This window comes from Podarcis bocagei, assembly GCF_964188305.1.
Source record: "Podarcis bocagei genome assembly, chromosome: 6".
Taxonomy (NCBI): domain Eukaryota; kingdom Metazoa; phylum Chordata; class Lepidosauria; order Squamata; family Lacertidae; genus Podarcis; species Podarcis bocagei.
Window position 1 is genome coordinate 57,215,718 of NC_138130.1, and position 12,920 is coordinate 57,228,637.

The following is a 12,920-nucleotide window of genomic DNA, read 5'->3' on the forward strand; positions in this document are numbered from 1 at the left end:
AAGGTTTGATTTGTTGTTGTTTTTTTTGGTTTTTTAATTGTTCCTATCTTTATGTTTCTTTATTGTGATGTGTTGTTTTGTCATTGTTTAATTTGGTGTGTTTTCTTTTGCCTTTTTGTAAACTTAAAACCCTAATAAATACTATTTTAAAAAAAAACAAAAACAGAAGATCGGTGGTTCGGGGTGAGCTCCCGTTGCTCGGTCCCTGCTCCTGCCAACCTAGCAGTTCGAAAGCATGTCAAAGTGCAAGTAGATAAATAGGTACCGCTCCGGCGGGAAGGTAAATGGCGTTTCCGTGCACTGCTCTGGTTCGCCAGAAGCAGCTTAGTCATGTTTCCTGCTTGGCAGGGGGTTGGACTCGATGGCCCTTGTGGTCTCTTCCAACTCTATGATTCTATGATTCTATGCTGGCCACATAACTCGGAAGCTGTACACCGGCTCCCTCGGCCAATAAAGCAAGATGAGTGCCACAACCCCAGAGTCGGTCACGACTGGACCTAATGGTTAGGGGTCCCTTTACCTAACATGCAAATGACACCTCAGAATACCTAAGTGGTGATAAAGAGTTGGGGTCTCCCTCTTTATTCTTGTGAGTAATGGAGACTGTAATCTGCACTAGTCAGTGTGCCTAGGGAATTAGTGGGTAGTAGATATTCTGTACCACATAACATAGGGCGAAGAGGAGTTTCTTTTGTATTGAATTAATGCTAGAACAGCACATTCACTCACAAGACACTATGAAATGGCAAGTTCAATTATATGTACCATGCCTTTCCCCAGACATCTGTACGGAAACACATTTTGTTTTGTTGTTGTTGGGACCATAAGCAAGAGAAATGTCACCAGTTGTTTTCCCAGACTTCGGAAGCAACAACAAATTAATGTACAACGCTAAAGTCTAAATAAGCACCCTCCAAAGATTAGCCTCCATCTGCCAAAAGGGCAATCAATTTGCAGCTCTCTGCTCAGTGTTTTCTCTCATTACTTGTGCAATGACACATCATATTTCTGGTTTGTAGCTCACTGTCACCTGTACTGCACCGGAGTGCTCAGAAAGGCTTCATTAAATGTAATGGCATCCTTAGGAGACAGGGAATCTCTGTCTACCCAGTTGTCTGGTTACATGACTTGCCAGGCCTTGCTTTTATCACAAAGACCAAGTCTTGCTTATCACCAAAATTACATCACTCTAGAACAAAAGTAGCTTATTAGCCTTTCTAAATAGAACCTGATAAATCACAGAATGCCTGAGTTACTTGCCTATTCAACTGATGACACCACACACGTGGAAAAACAAGTGATGTTACTATTGCCTATCTAAAATGCAGCTTAGCGATTATGCTTTTGCCTCTGCACCCACATCTTGCCTTTAGTCATCATCACATATGTCAAAGGAATCTATTCTTGTCTCTTTCTTTCCCCATAGTTTTGTGTGCGAAGAAATAGAACATTATGACATAGCATCCACACAGGGACATGTCATCTGTCTAGCAGGAAGAAATTGTAGATGATAGTGGGCTGTTTTGATACTGTGTTTTCCTTCCAAAGGTCTCCTGTACATTATGAATTTTAACTTATTACTGCTGGATTATTATTTTTGTCCTTCAAACCAGTGCTAAGAAAATGTATGCTTGCAAGCACATTACAGTTCATTACAGTTCATGACTCTGTAGTAATCCTTAAGGTGGCCCAATACTATAAAGAAGACAGGTCTCCTGCACCTTAACAAAGGAATTTCAGCTGGTATAGCTTACATGACCAGCTACACCTGCTGAAATCCCCCTCCATATGACTTATTAAAGGTACAGGAGCCCTGTTTGTCTTCTGCATCTGGCCACACTAGTCATTCTACCAGAGGTTCCTGCATATTTAGCATAATGGGAATGAGCACATTGCAGTTAACTCAGTGCCACTTGCAGAGAGAATAATCCAAAACCGTTCCAATGCTTGCTTCAAAATGTGCTTTCAGATTAAGTCCCACAGCCACAGTCACATTTATTTCACAGGCCTTCCTCACAAAAATCCGGCTAATTAATGCTTTTATAGTAAAAATTCTGAAATTGCTGCTCTCTTGCAGTTGATTGCTAGTGGTGGCAACCCCTTTAATCTATCTGGCTCATATCGTATTTTATTAATAGGAAGGAAAAGAAAGATTTGGTTGATGTGTCAACATAAGGACATTTTCCAGCTTCTGTTTCAAGGGAAACCTTCATTGGAGCCATAGGGGCTTCCCTTGAAATGTAAATAGTTTGAGAGGGAGATGTGTGAGAATCATTGCAAGGTGGGAAAAGAGTTCAGTTTCCCTAACCTGTTGTCCAGAGACTGCTGATAACAAAAAAATGCCATGCAATTACAGTGGTACCTCTGGTTAAGTACTTAATTCGTTCTGGAGGTCTGTTCTTAGCCTGAAACTGTTGTTAACCTGAAGCACCACTTTAGCTAATGGGGCCTCCCGCTGCCACCGTGCCACTGTTGTGCAATTTCTGTTCTCAACCTGAAGCAAAGTTCTTAACCCAAGGTACTATTTCTGGGTTAGCGGAGTCTAACCTGAAGCGTATGTAACCTGAAGCGTATGTAACCCGAGGTACCACTGTAATGTATTATCATTTGGTGTGCTAGTTACACAGGAAGTACACTTGTAGAAGCAAGAACCCCTCTAATATAGTGTAATCACTCTGATGTAATGTCCAAAGAGGGCAGTGGTCCCAAGGTTAGATCTGTGTGCTTCAGAGTTAATCTGTGGCATCTGGATCTCACTGTGCAGCTACGCAGTTAGAGTTAAATAATTCATCAAATCAATTCTTCCTGGTGTTAAACCAGTGGGTTCCTCGCGCAAGAATAAAACGGAAAGTGCGATATTTTGCAGGTTTGCCATCCTTTTCACATTCCGAAATAAAAGTGCTAGGTTATGAAAGCATATTAGGGCATAGCTAGTTTCCATGAAGAGTTTGTGTGACATATGTTTAGCAGTTGTACTGATTCATACCAAAGAGAGAAATGGGCTGTGTGTGTGTTTTTCTCCCCTCTTGGGCTTTGTCAAAACCTTCATTTATGGAAATTGGCTGGTTTCCATAATTCACAGTAGCATGCCAGTAGCAAGATGCCTGCATATTTGGCTACCATTTTATAACTTAAGTCTGAAGCACTTTATGCGCAAACAACATAAGGCATTCCAGTGTCTGGAATGATTAATTGCTTTTTATGAGATACGCACATAACAAGCTGCCCATGTGACAAGCCCATGGTATGCCTTATGGAAAGAGACCTAAGAGATTGCATTTGAGAGAGCGGAATTAAAATTTTAGAGATTTCATAGGAATCTTACTGAAATTTTTAGCTTCCAAATTTTGTTTGGAAGCTCTGCTATTTACAGTCTCAAAGATGTACACTTTTCCAGAAAGAGTTGTACTCTTAAATCATGCAAGCTTTTCTTAGAAAAATTACAGTCCTAGATGCACGATTTTATTACATATAGCTAAAATGTTCAGGAAGATGAACATATATGCACTTCAGCCAATTTTCAGTAGTTATCAAATATGCCAATTTTATAGCACAATGACTTCTTCAATAATTTGTGGGGCAGAAATATTTTTCAGTGATCTTGTATTATCTGCTACAACTCGAAAGAGAATTTTTACAACAATTCAAAAGGATGTTTGGTTCAATTGACTAGTAGGGTGTCCCTTAAACTGCGAATGCCCAGAGACTGGCAGCAGTCTGCCAGGAATTAAATTGGTATTAGTAGCCTGTGTTATTAATAACTACAGCTGGCAATTTTCAGATGCAGAAATTCTAGGCTAGATGAACTGCAGGTCTCATCCCAGTATGGTTGCTGTTTTGCCATTTACTTAGATAGTTTTGAGTGGGTATCTACATTTTAGAAGTGAAGGGCAATATGCGTTGTCTTTCTATTAAGCAAACAGCCTTTGGCTGACTTGTGCAAGTATACCTGAGATAATGTGACCAATTTTTTTAAAAAAATATGAACTGCTTGCATATCTAGACTTTAGTGTGTATGCCACAAATACAGCTACAACAAAGGCAGGTTCTCAAACCCCACAAGCTGTGGGTGTGGATCTGACACTGACACACACCCCGTTGCTGTCCTGTATTTAGAAATGGGGCAGCCACAACTATGTGCAGCAAGCATTTCTGCCATCACACTAGGCCTGGTAGGTGGAAACCTCTGTTTCCTTCTCCTTTGGTGCCTTTGACGGTGGAAGTGGCTCTGCCTCCTGAGAGGCAGCTGGGAATGGAGGAACATCCCCTTTGGGGAAGGCAGAGGGCGGGAGGCAGTGGAATAGGCACCATGGCAGTGTCAGAGAGAGGCTCTGACAGCTGTGGGAAGAGCTTGCGGTTCTCATCATGGACATGGATAAAACAGCAGAGATCTTCTCTATCCGGCTGCCCCAGTCTTGGCAGAGACCCCCACATCCCACTGGGTTCTCCTGCATTTTCCTCACTCAGTCAGCCCATTACAAATGTCTCCTTTTTTGCAAGCCATCCTACTCCTATTCATGATTGACTTGCACATAAGGCATAAGCCTGTGTAGTGGGGCTGTGCCCTAGCCCCACCACCAGCACCAGATCATCATCTTTCAACAACTCAGTTGCTGCAGCTCGTGAGTAGGGTCTTTAGGCACGTTGGACCCCTAATTGTATGGAGCCCCTGCATGTGAGCAGGAGCTCCTTTGCAGACAACTACACAACATGCAGTTATTGAAAGAAGGCCCGATGGTGGGGTGAGACTGGAAGTGCAGCCCTGCCCCTCATCTCTATGCTTCTGCCCTGTGCAGAAGTAGCACAGGAACAAGGCTATGAAACAATCGCCATCCTTTGTTCTTTAAAGAATCTCTTTCCCCCTTGGCTATCGATGAAAGTGCATTTCTTGTCTCTCAGTAAGTAGTAGAAAAATTAGCAATTGCTTGGTTTTGTTTTTGCTCCCCACCCACCCCTTTTTTTAAAGTAGCATCTTCTACCATTATCTCACCATTCACACTTTCATTAGAGGCTTCTTCATATGTGTGTCTTGCACTCATGATTGTTGGCAGCTGTGGTGGAGGGTACACATAGAGCTAATCAAAAACTGGCGCTTGTTTCTCTCTCTCTCTTTGGCCTGATATAGGCTCTGGATTAACCAATGTCAAAACAGAAGAGACTGCAGAGCTAAAGATGGATGCAGAGTACAGACATGATTCAGGATACGAAGTACATCATCAGAAACTGGTGAGTGCGCCCTCTTTCCTTAAACTGGATCCTGATCTCTTCTCCTTAAGACTAGTTTTATTTTATGTTACACTAACTTTGTTCCTGAAAATAGCTTGGGGCTGTTTCCAATTTCTGTGACTATTGAAATCCTTGTCCTCAGAACCCACAAGATCTTTCATTCACCAATAGTGAAATACTGTGCATATTCTTTTAACGCATTGGGCATCTGCTGCAAATCAGGGGACGCCGCTGATTTATATGTGACTGGGGCAAGGCCACTTATAAAGGGACAGGTCTGTTGTCATCATACCTAATTTGGCTTTTCAAGACAGGGCTTGTCAATCTAAAGGTATAATTTAGAAGAAGGTTTGAGCCCTGTTACATCTCAGGAACTGAGCAAGAAGTGGAAAGAGGGGAAGGGAATGCCAGAAACACAAAAGAAAGCAGGAGAAAAAGGGGGGGGGGGAATTCCCTAAAATCCTTTGTTAGGGAGCAGGAAGAAAAAGCAAATGCTGCTGCTTTACTTCCATAAATGGCAGTTCACAAAGATTTCCTTGTTCCACCTGCCCAGAGCTGTTCCCAATATATTATAAAAACCAGGGAAGCACTTTGATCATTACATTTTTAAAAACAAAAATTAAGCCTATGAATATTGGTTTAACTTTTTATTAGCACAATATGAACTGATTTGACCTAAGCAATTTGAAACATTTCTTGTGTACCTGGAACTTGAACTAAAGCCAAATGTGAATCAACCCAGATTCTGGTCATTCTCTGTGTCTGAAACGGCCTTCTTGTTTTCTTAAGGAATAAAGTGTACTGGAGTATTTGACTTCAGATACTGAAATTTGAAAGGTTTTCTTTTTGGAACCTATTCTTGAAGCTAAATGGTGCTGAAAATTTGCATTAGGGATAGATAATTGTTCCGTGCAAAAATAATAATAATAATAATCAGCTCTTAGATTCTGGGGATCCAAAATTCCCAGTGCTAGAAAAAAAAAATCCAAAATGAATTAGCTCTCCTGTGTAAAATGCTAGCCTGCAAGGCTCACAAGAGTTAGCATGTTTATGAGTCATTTAAGGGAGGACTTGTTTTGAAAAGGCGTGGGGAGAGGAGGGAAAGTGTATTTCAGTTCATTTACTTCTATTTTATTCTCTTTTAATTATATGGGAGCTAGTATGCAATGGGGAACAACACTAAAAAGAGAATTTAAACCTGTTTCCTCCCCCCACTGTGCTGGGGTGTGTGTGCAATTCAAACAGAATTGCATTGTACAGTTTTAAAAACAAACACTCTTCTTGAAGGCACAATATTGTTCGGTAACAACCCTCAATATAAATAAATTAATCTGTGTGTTTTTGTTTCTATTCTACACCAGTTTTGTTTTTGTTTTAATCATAGTGCAGGGTAGGGAGTAAGTAGAAGAATAGCACTGAAACGTAAATCTCTTATGAAATAAATAAAAATTTGTCCAGTAGCACCTTAGAGACCAACTACATTTGTTCTGGGTCTAAATCTCTTATGATTATTGGTAGGTCTGTGTTGTTGTTCTTTGGCAAGCTGGTTAACCTTGCAGTTCAGTACTTGAGCTCAGCATACTCTCAGCACATTATAGGCTGATCTTTGGAACCGATTTTATCTACTGTCATAGGTGCCTGTGGCTCCACAAGAGTGGCCCTTATCCTAATTGACAATTGATGGCCACACAGTTGAGGGTTTTGTCAGATTGGGAAGTAGGAATATCCTCACCAATTTCTTTAATGGTCCATCACCTTTGGACAGGATCCCAATGGTCTGTAATGAAGACTCTACTGCTCAGATATATCTGGCAGTTGAGAATAGCCCTTGTTGACGTCTGTAGTGCCAGAAAAGAGGCTGACATAGGAGAAAGTTTTTGGATTCTTGTTCAGTCTCTTTTGGTGACTTTTGAAATTGAACAGATTGAGTTCTTTATTGTGAGCCTGAGTAGGAAGAAGGCTTGGGGAGCTCCCTTCTTCGCACCCGGGTTCCTCCTACAATGCAGCTAGGAATGGACGGAGCCAACCATTTCAGTTTCTATATCTTAAGTTCAGTTCTCCCTGCTTCCACATCAATTTGCAAAGCCTGGGTGAGAATTGGTGTGCATGTTTGCGTGCCCTTCTCCTAATAGACACATTTTTGCAAGCAGTTTCTCCTAATGTAATGTGTCTTGAATGTTGTTTTCACAGACACACTTGTTTTTCTTTACATTTGCTCTGATATATGCTTCTTTGTATGCATTGCACAGCGCAACAAAATATGTTTTATGGAATCGATGTCTTGAGCACACAAGCAAAGTCTGTCCTGGTAGGGAACTCCTCTCAACCTGCCATCCAACACTGCAGAAGGAGACTTTGCTTGTGTGCTCAAGACATCGATTCCATAAAACTTATTTTGTTGCACTGTGCAAAATATGAGCAAGCCAGGGCTGAAATGATACTACCCTTGCTGGTACCTTTCCCGGGAAAATCAGAGGCTCACTATGTCAGGTTCCTATTGGAAGACCGGACAAATGCTAGAACATTTGCAGTGGCAAAGTTTTTATCGGTGGTTGCAAGAACCAATGATCCCTATATTCTGAACAAAATGCTTGTTTAACCTGGAGGTAGGCTGAATGAATTGTGTATTTCTTTGTAACGATTTGTTGGGTCTCTGGACCATAATAAAGATCGTTGTTGTTGTTGTATGCATTGCCTGGCTGGAGAACTGCATTACAAAATGGGGAGAAAAGTGCATTTTGAAGGATAGATGGGTTTGGTTTGGTTTACGTATTGTTCCATGAGGTGCAAACTAGGTAGGTTCATATTAAAATGCAAGCTGAACAAATTTCTTTTCCCACTTCCCTGTCCACATCATAATACCAGCTTTGTGGCTCCAGATTATCCCTTCACATATGCATTTCTCTGTGTTGCAGATGGGATGCTAGCAGTTTCAGATTCTATTCTCCCATGTTACATGAAGAGAAACCATAATACTAATTTACCTCTTAAATGGAAACAAAGTTTAGGTATTTTATTGAGCACCGCTCACAAACCATTGGATTGTCGAGAGAATTTTTCTTTTGTTTGGCAAGGTGTAAAATGCACAAGTAACAAGTTGCCTAACTCAGTAACTAACTTGCCATTTTTAAATTTTATTTTAGGTATTCTTTGCTGAAGATGTAGGTTCGAACAAAGGTGCCATCATTGGACTAATGGTGGGAGGTGTTGTCATTGCTACAGTAATTGTCATCACTTTGGTGATGCTTAAGAAGAAACAATATACCTCTATCCATCATGGTGTAGTGGAGGTAAGTGAAAGTTACTAATAATTATTCTGTGAATGGACAATAGCAGCCAAACAGAGCTTATTCCCTTCTATGAAGTCAACTGGATTGCTCCATTTTCTGACTGGATTCTGTTTTCCGGTTGCAAAACCAGTTTGGCTTATGGAGGGGGTGGGGCGCAGGGGAAATAATACTGTGAGTCTGATTTCAAATTGTAATTATAAAATTATATCAAATGCTGCTGCAGTGCCAGAACAGACTCCCCCTTTCTCTCCTTTTCCCTGTGGTCATCCATGTACCAAAGAACTGGAGGGACTCTCTGAAGCAATTTGGGGGGGCACTGCAGTGGGTAGGATAGGAAGGGACAGTCCTGTAACATGACTGGAACTTTGCTCTCACAGCATTGGATACAAACATGAAGCCATAACTAGTTTTGTGGTGTGGTTTACATGGTCCCTGTTGCCAGGTCCCAAGGATATGCTGGAGAACTCTGTTGAGTGACATGCTAACTTTTGCATCTGCAGGGGAAAAAACATTAAGGGATGTTTAAATGGGAGCAATTCAAGCAATTGGCCTGTAGACAGTCTCAAACCCCAGCTACAGCTAATGGGTTGAAAGCAGAATGTGACTGATCCATACCAAGTCTGTAGAGTGTTATGGATTATTTCATTATGAACTGATAGGTAAAGCAGAACAAGAGCTGAAGATTGTCAATATAGATTTGTTCAAGCTGCTGCTGAGCACATTCTTATGTAGGGGATTTGAGAGTAGCGCTGGGAAGCCGTGACATTCTCTAAGGACACCCAAAACTTGATGGATTGGAATGGCTAATATAGCTAGGCTGAGCATTCCTCTGCTTCTTGAAAAAGCTTGGGGGGGCACGTTCTATCAATGGCAGGTTTGGGACCTTTTTCAAAATGTAAGAATTGTTCTTATTTTCCTAGTGTGGAAATGGGTAGGGGTCAATGGGGACATGGAGCCTTTCTGGTTGTGCCAGAAGCGGTTTAGTCATGCTGGCCACATGGCCCGGAAAGCTGTCTGTGGACAAACGCTGGCTCCCTCAGCCTGAAGCGAAATGAGCGCCACAACCCCATAGTCACCTTTGACTGAACTTAACCGTCCAGGGATCTTTTATTTCAAAATTTTAAAATAAAGCTGATAAAGGCATACATAGAATACATAGCAGAAGTACAGATACCTGCTCTATTTCAGCAGTTAGTGAGAGTATCAGTTGTGCTAAGTATGCAGAAATTATTTTCCCAGAGCAGGATTTTTTTTTTTTAATTAATGAACATTTGAAGCAGCTGTGGGGAACCTTTAGCCCTCCATATGTTGCTGGACTCTCGTTCTTATCAGCCGGGAGCTGGCCAACGGCCAGGGATGATGGGAGTTGTTGTTCAGCAGCATCTGGAGGGCCAAAGGTTCCCCACACCTGATCTGAAGACTGCTGAGACAATAGAATTTCACATGATCGCAATGTCATTTTTTGTGAGCAATAAAAATTAACCCTTGAGCAGTATATTCTCTGCAGTGCTTCACCATAACTGCTGCATTTTTTCTATAGACACCAAGAATGACTATTCCAGTGGGAATGTATGCAAGTGACCATAGAAATTAGACTTTTCTTAAGTTAAATGTTAGGAATTAATTGGTGGTGCCTTTGGGGCCATTTGCCGCATTTTATTTTATATTGTTGTGATTTTGCTGTTTTATTACTTAATATGAATAAAGGTAAAGGGACCCCTGACCATTAGGTCCAGTTGCGGCCAACTCTGGGTTTGGGGTGCTCATCTCACTTTATTGGCCGAGGGAGCCGGTGTACAGCTTCCTAGTCATGTGGCCAGCATGACTAAGCCGCTTCTGGCGAACCAGAGCAGCACACGGAATCACCGTTTACCTTCCTGCCGGAGTGGTACCTATTTATCTACTTGCACTTTGACGTGCTTTCAAACTGCTAGGTTGGTAGGAGCAGGGACCGAGCAACGGGAGCTCACGCCGTCACGGCAAGTCCTAGGCTCTGTGGTTTAACCCACAGCGCCACCCACATCCCACTTAATATGAATACCATCCTTTTAAAACAAGTTTAATGAATCCAGTTCAAATGAACAAGACTCTTAATCTCAGGTTTGTGGGTTCATGTCCCACATTGGGCAAAAGATTCCTGCACTGCAGAATGTTGGACTAGAAGACCCTTGTGGTCTCTTCCAACTCTACAAATCTGTGATTCTGTGAACTTAACTAACATAGTTGATAAGGTACCTCAGTTCAACTGTAACATGCAGTATATAAATCCTTTTATAAATAAAAAGATATGTTTAGAACAGAGGGTTTGAACCCACTCTTCTCCTGAATCTGTTAACATGCAAGGGGACAGCAGCATCAAGCCTGTCAGCAGCATGCATACACTCTTGGTGTGCTTCACACACAAAGGACTCCTCAAAACTTAACCCAGGCATAGGCAACCCTCCCTCCAGATGTTTTGAGACTACAACTCCCATCATCCCTGACCACTGGTCGTCAGCTAGTCCCAAAACATCTGGAGGGGCAGGTTTGCCTATGCCTGACTTAACCTCAAGAAGAGCCCCTGCTGGATCATGGCAGAACCCCATGAAGTCCAGTATCCTGTTCTCCCTCACATTGCCTTTTCACAATGGCACTGAGTGTGTTGCTCCCAGAATACCCATCGGCATTGGTGTCTCTTGCTAATCTGTGAGATTCTGTGACTGGGGACTGTACTATGTACAGTCAATGTACACACCTACTGCCTCTCCCCCCACACCCCTAGAGTCTTTCATCATGACTTGTGAAAGAGGTTCTGCAAACTGTCAGGACACTGATCCTCAGCAGAGACCCTGGTCTGCTGGCTTCGAAACGTAGGAAGATTCTTGATACTGAATCAGACAGTTGGTCCATCTCTTTTCAGGCAGTGTTCTTTCCCAGCCCTACCTAGAGATGCTGGGGATTGAACCCAGGATGTTCTGCTTGCAAAGCAGATGCTTTACCACTGAACTACAGCCACAGAGCTTCAAAGAGTTGACCAGGAGGTGGGGTGGGGGGGCAACCCTATTTCTTCCATTTACACTGTCAACGTGAGATTTGTGTGCTGCCCGTGTGGGACCGTGACTCTGGTCTTCCTTCTACCTGCCTTAGGTGGACGCTGCAGTGACACCAGAGGAACGCCACCTGTCCAAGATGCAACAAAATGGCTACGAGAATCCAACCTACAAGTTCTTTGAACAGATGCAGAACTAGAACACCACAGCAGCCTCATGAGTTGGACAGCAAAATGATTGCTTCACTGCCCATTGGTGTTCAGTTAGAGAATAATGTGGAAACAAGCAAGAACGAACAAACACTTTGTTTTATTATTTACTCATTATCGCCTTTTGACAGCTGTGCTGTAACACAAGTAGATGCCTGAACTTGAATTATAAAATCAGTAATGTATTCTTCTCTCTCTTTACATTTCAGTCTTTACACTACATTATTAATGAATGTTTTTTGTGTACTGTAAAGTTTAGCTGTACTTAACTAGTGCATGAATAGCTTCTTTCCCAATTATTTATCATATAGCTCCTTTAGCCAGTTGTATATTATTCTTGTGATTTGTGAAGGGGGGGAATTAAGTCCTAATTGAAATATGCTTTAAGAATCGATGGGGGATGCTTTCTGTGTACGTGGGGTTGAGCTGCTTCTCTTTGCTGAGTTTTCCTTTTTCTGATCACTATGCATTTTAAGGTCAAGATGAATTTTTCTTCTTTCTTTTTTTAGAAAAGTATTCCAGATGAGTTGAAATTATTTTCCTCTGCAGTTGCATTTTATTGTACAGATTGTTGCTTCTGCTGTATTAGTGATGTAGAAATCATGGGAATACACGTTTGTTTCTTTGTGCCTGTTTTATGTGCACACCTTAGGCATTAAGGGGATGAACTTTCTTTTCCCATGTATCTTTTCATATTTTAAAAAAATAAAAGGAATCCTTGTTAATTGTGAGCACTTTTATAGGGGGGCGGGGGGGAAGTGCCTGCTGGTTGAAAAATTAACAGGGATCCTACAAGCGTTTCTGCAGGATGATTGTACAGAATCATTGCTTATGAACTGATAGCTTTCTACACTGTGTTACATAAATAAATTACAAATAAAACCAATGGGCAAGAGTTTTATTTGAATGAAGAACTAAGTATTTTGGGGGTGACTTTAACAGTGACCATCAAATGTTCAAACATAGGGGGTAGGGTGGTGGTTGGTTTTTGTTCTTTTTCTTCCTTTCCAAATAGATCTGATTCATAGATTTCCCATTTTGAATATAGTGGAACAAAACAGCGGTGGGTGAGAGGGCTGTTTGCTTGGGCATGCCTTCCCTCTAAAATGTCTTTTTTTCAGTTTGTATAATAGTGTTTTAATGTAAATAAATACATTCCTGGAGGA

The 12,920-nt window shown here is 41.6% G+C and overlaps 1 protein-coding gene across 4 annotated transcripts in view; it reads left to right on the top strand.

Moving 5' to 3' along the window:
* Nucleotides 1-12,920, top strand: part of APP (amyloid beta precursor protein) — a 147,980-nt gene extending 135,060 nt beyond the window's left edge. For all 4 annotated transcript variants that reach the window (XM_081199641.1, XM_081199643.1, XM_081199640.1 and 1 more), the window contains 3 exons: nt 5,126-5,226; nt 8,370-8,516; nt 11,643-12,920. In XM_081199641.1, coding sequence (XP_081055767.1) covers nt 5,126-5,226; nt 8,370-8,516; nt 11,643-11,744 — 350 coding nt within the window. In that variant the 3' untranslated portion in view covers nt 11,745-12,920. The remainder of the gene's footprint in view (nt 1-5,125; nt 5,227-8,369; nt 8,517-11,642) is intronic.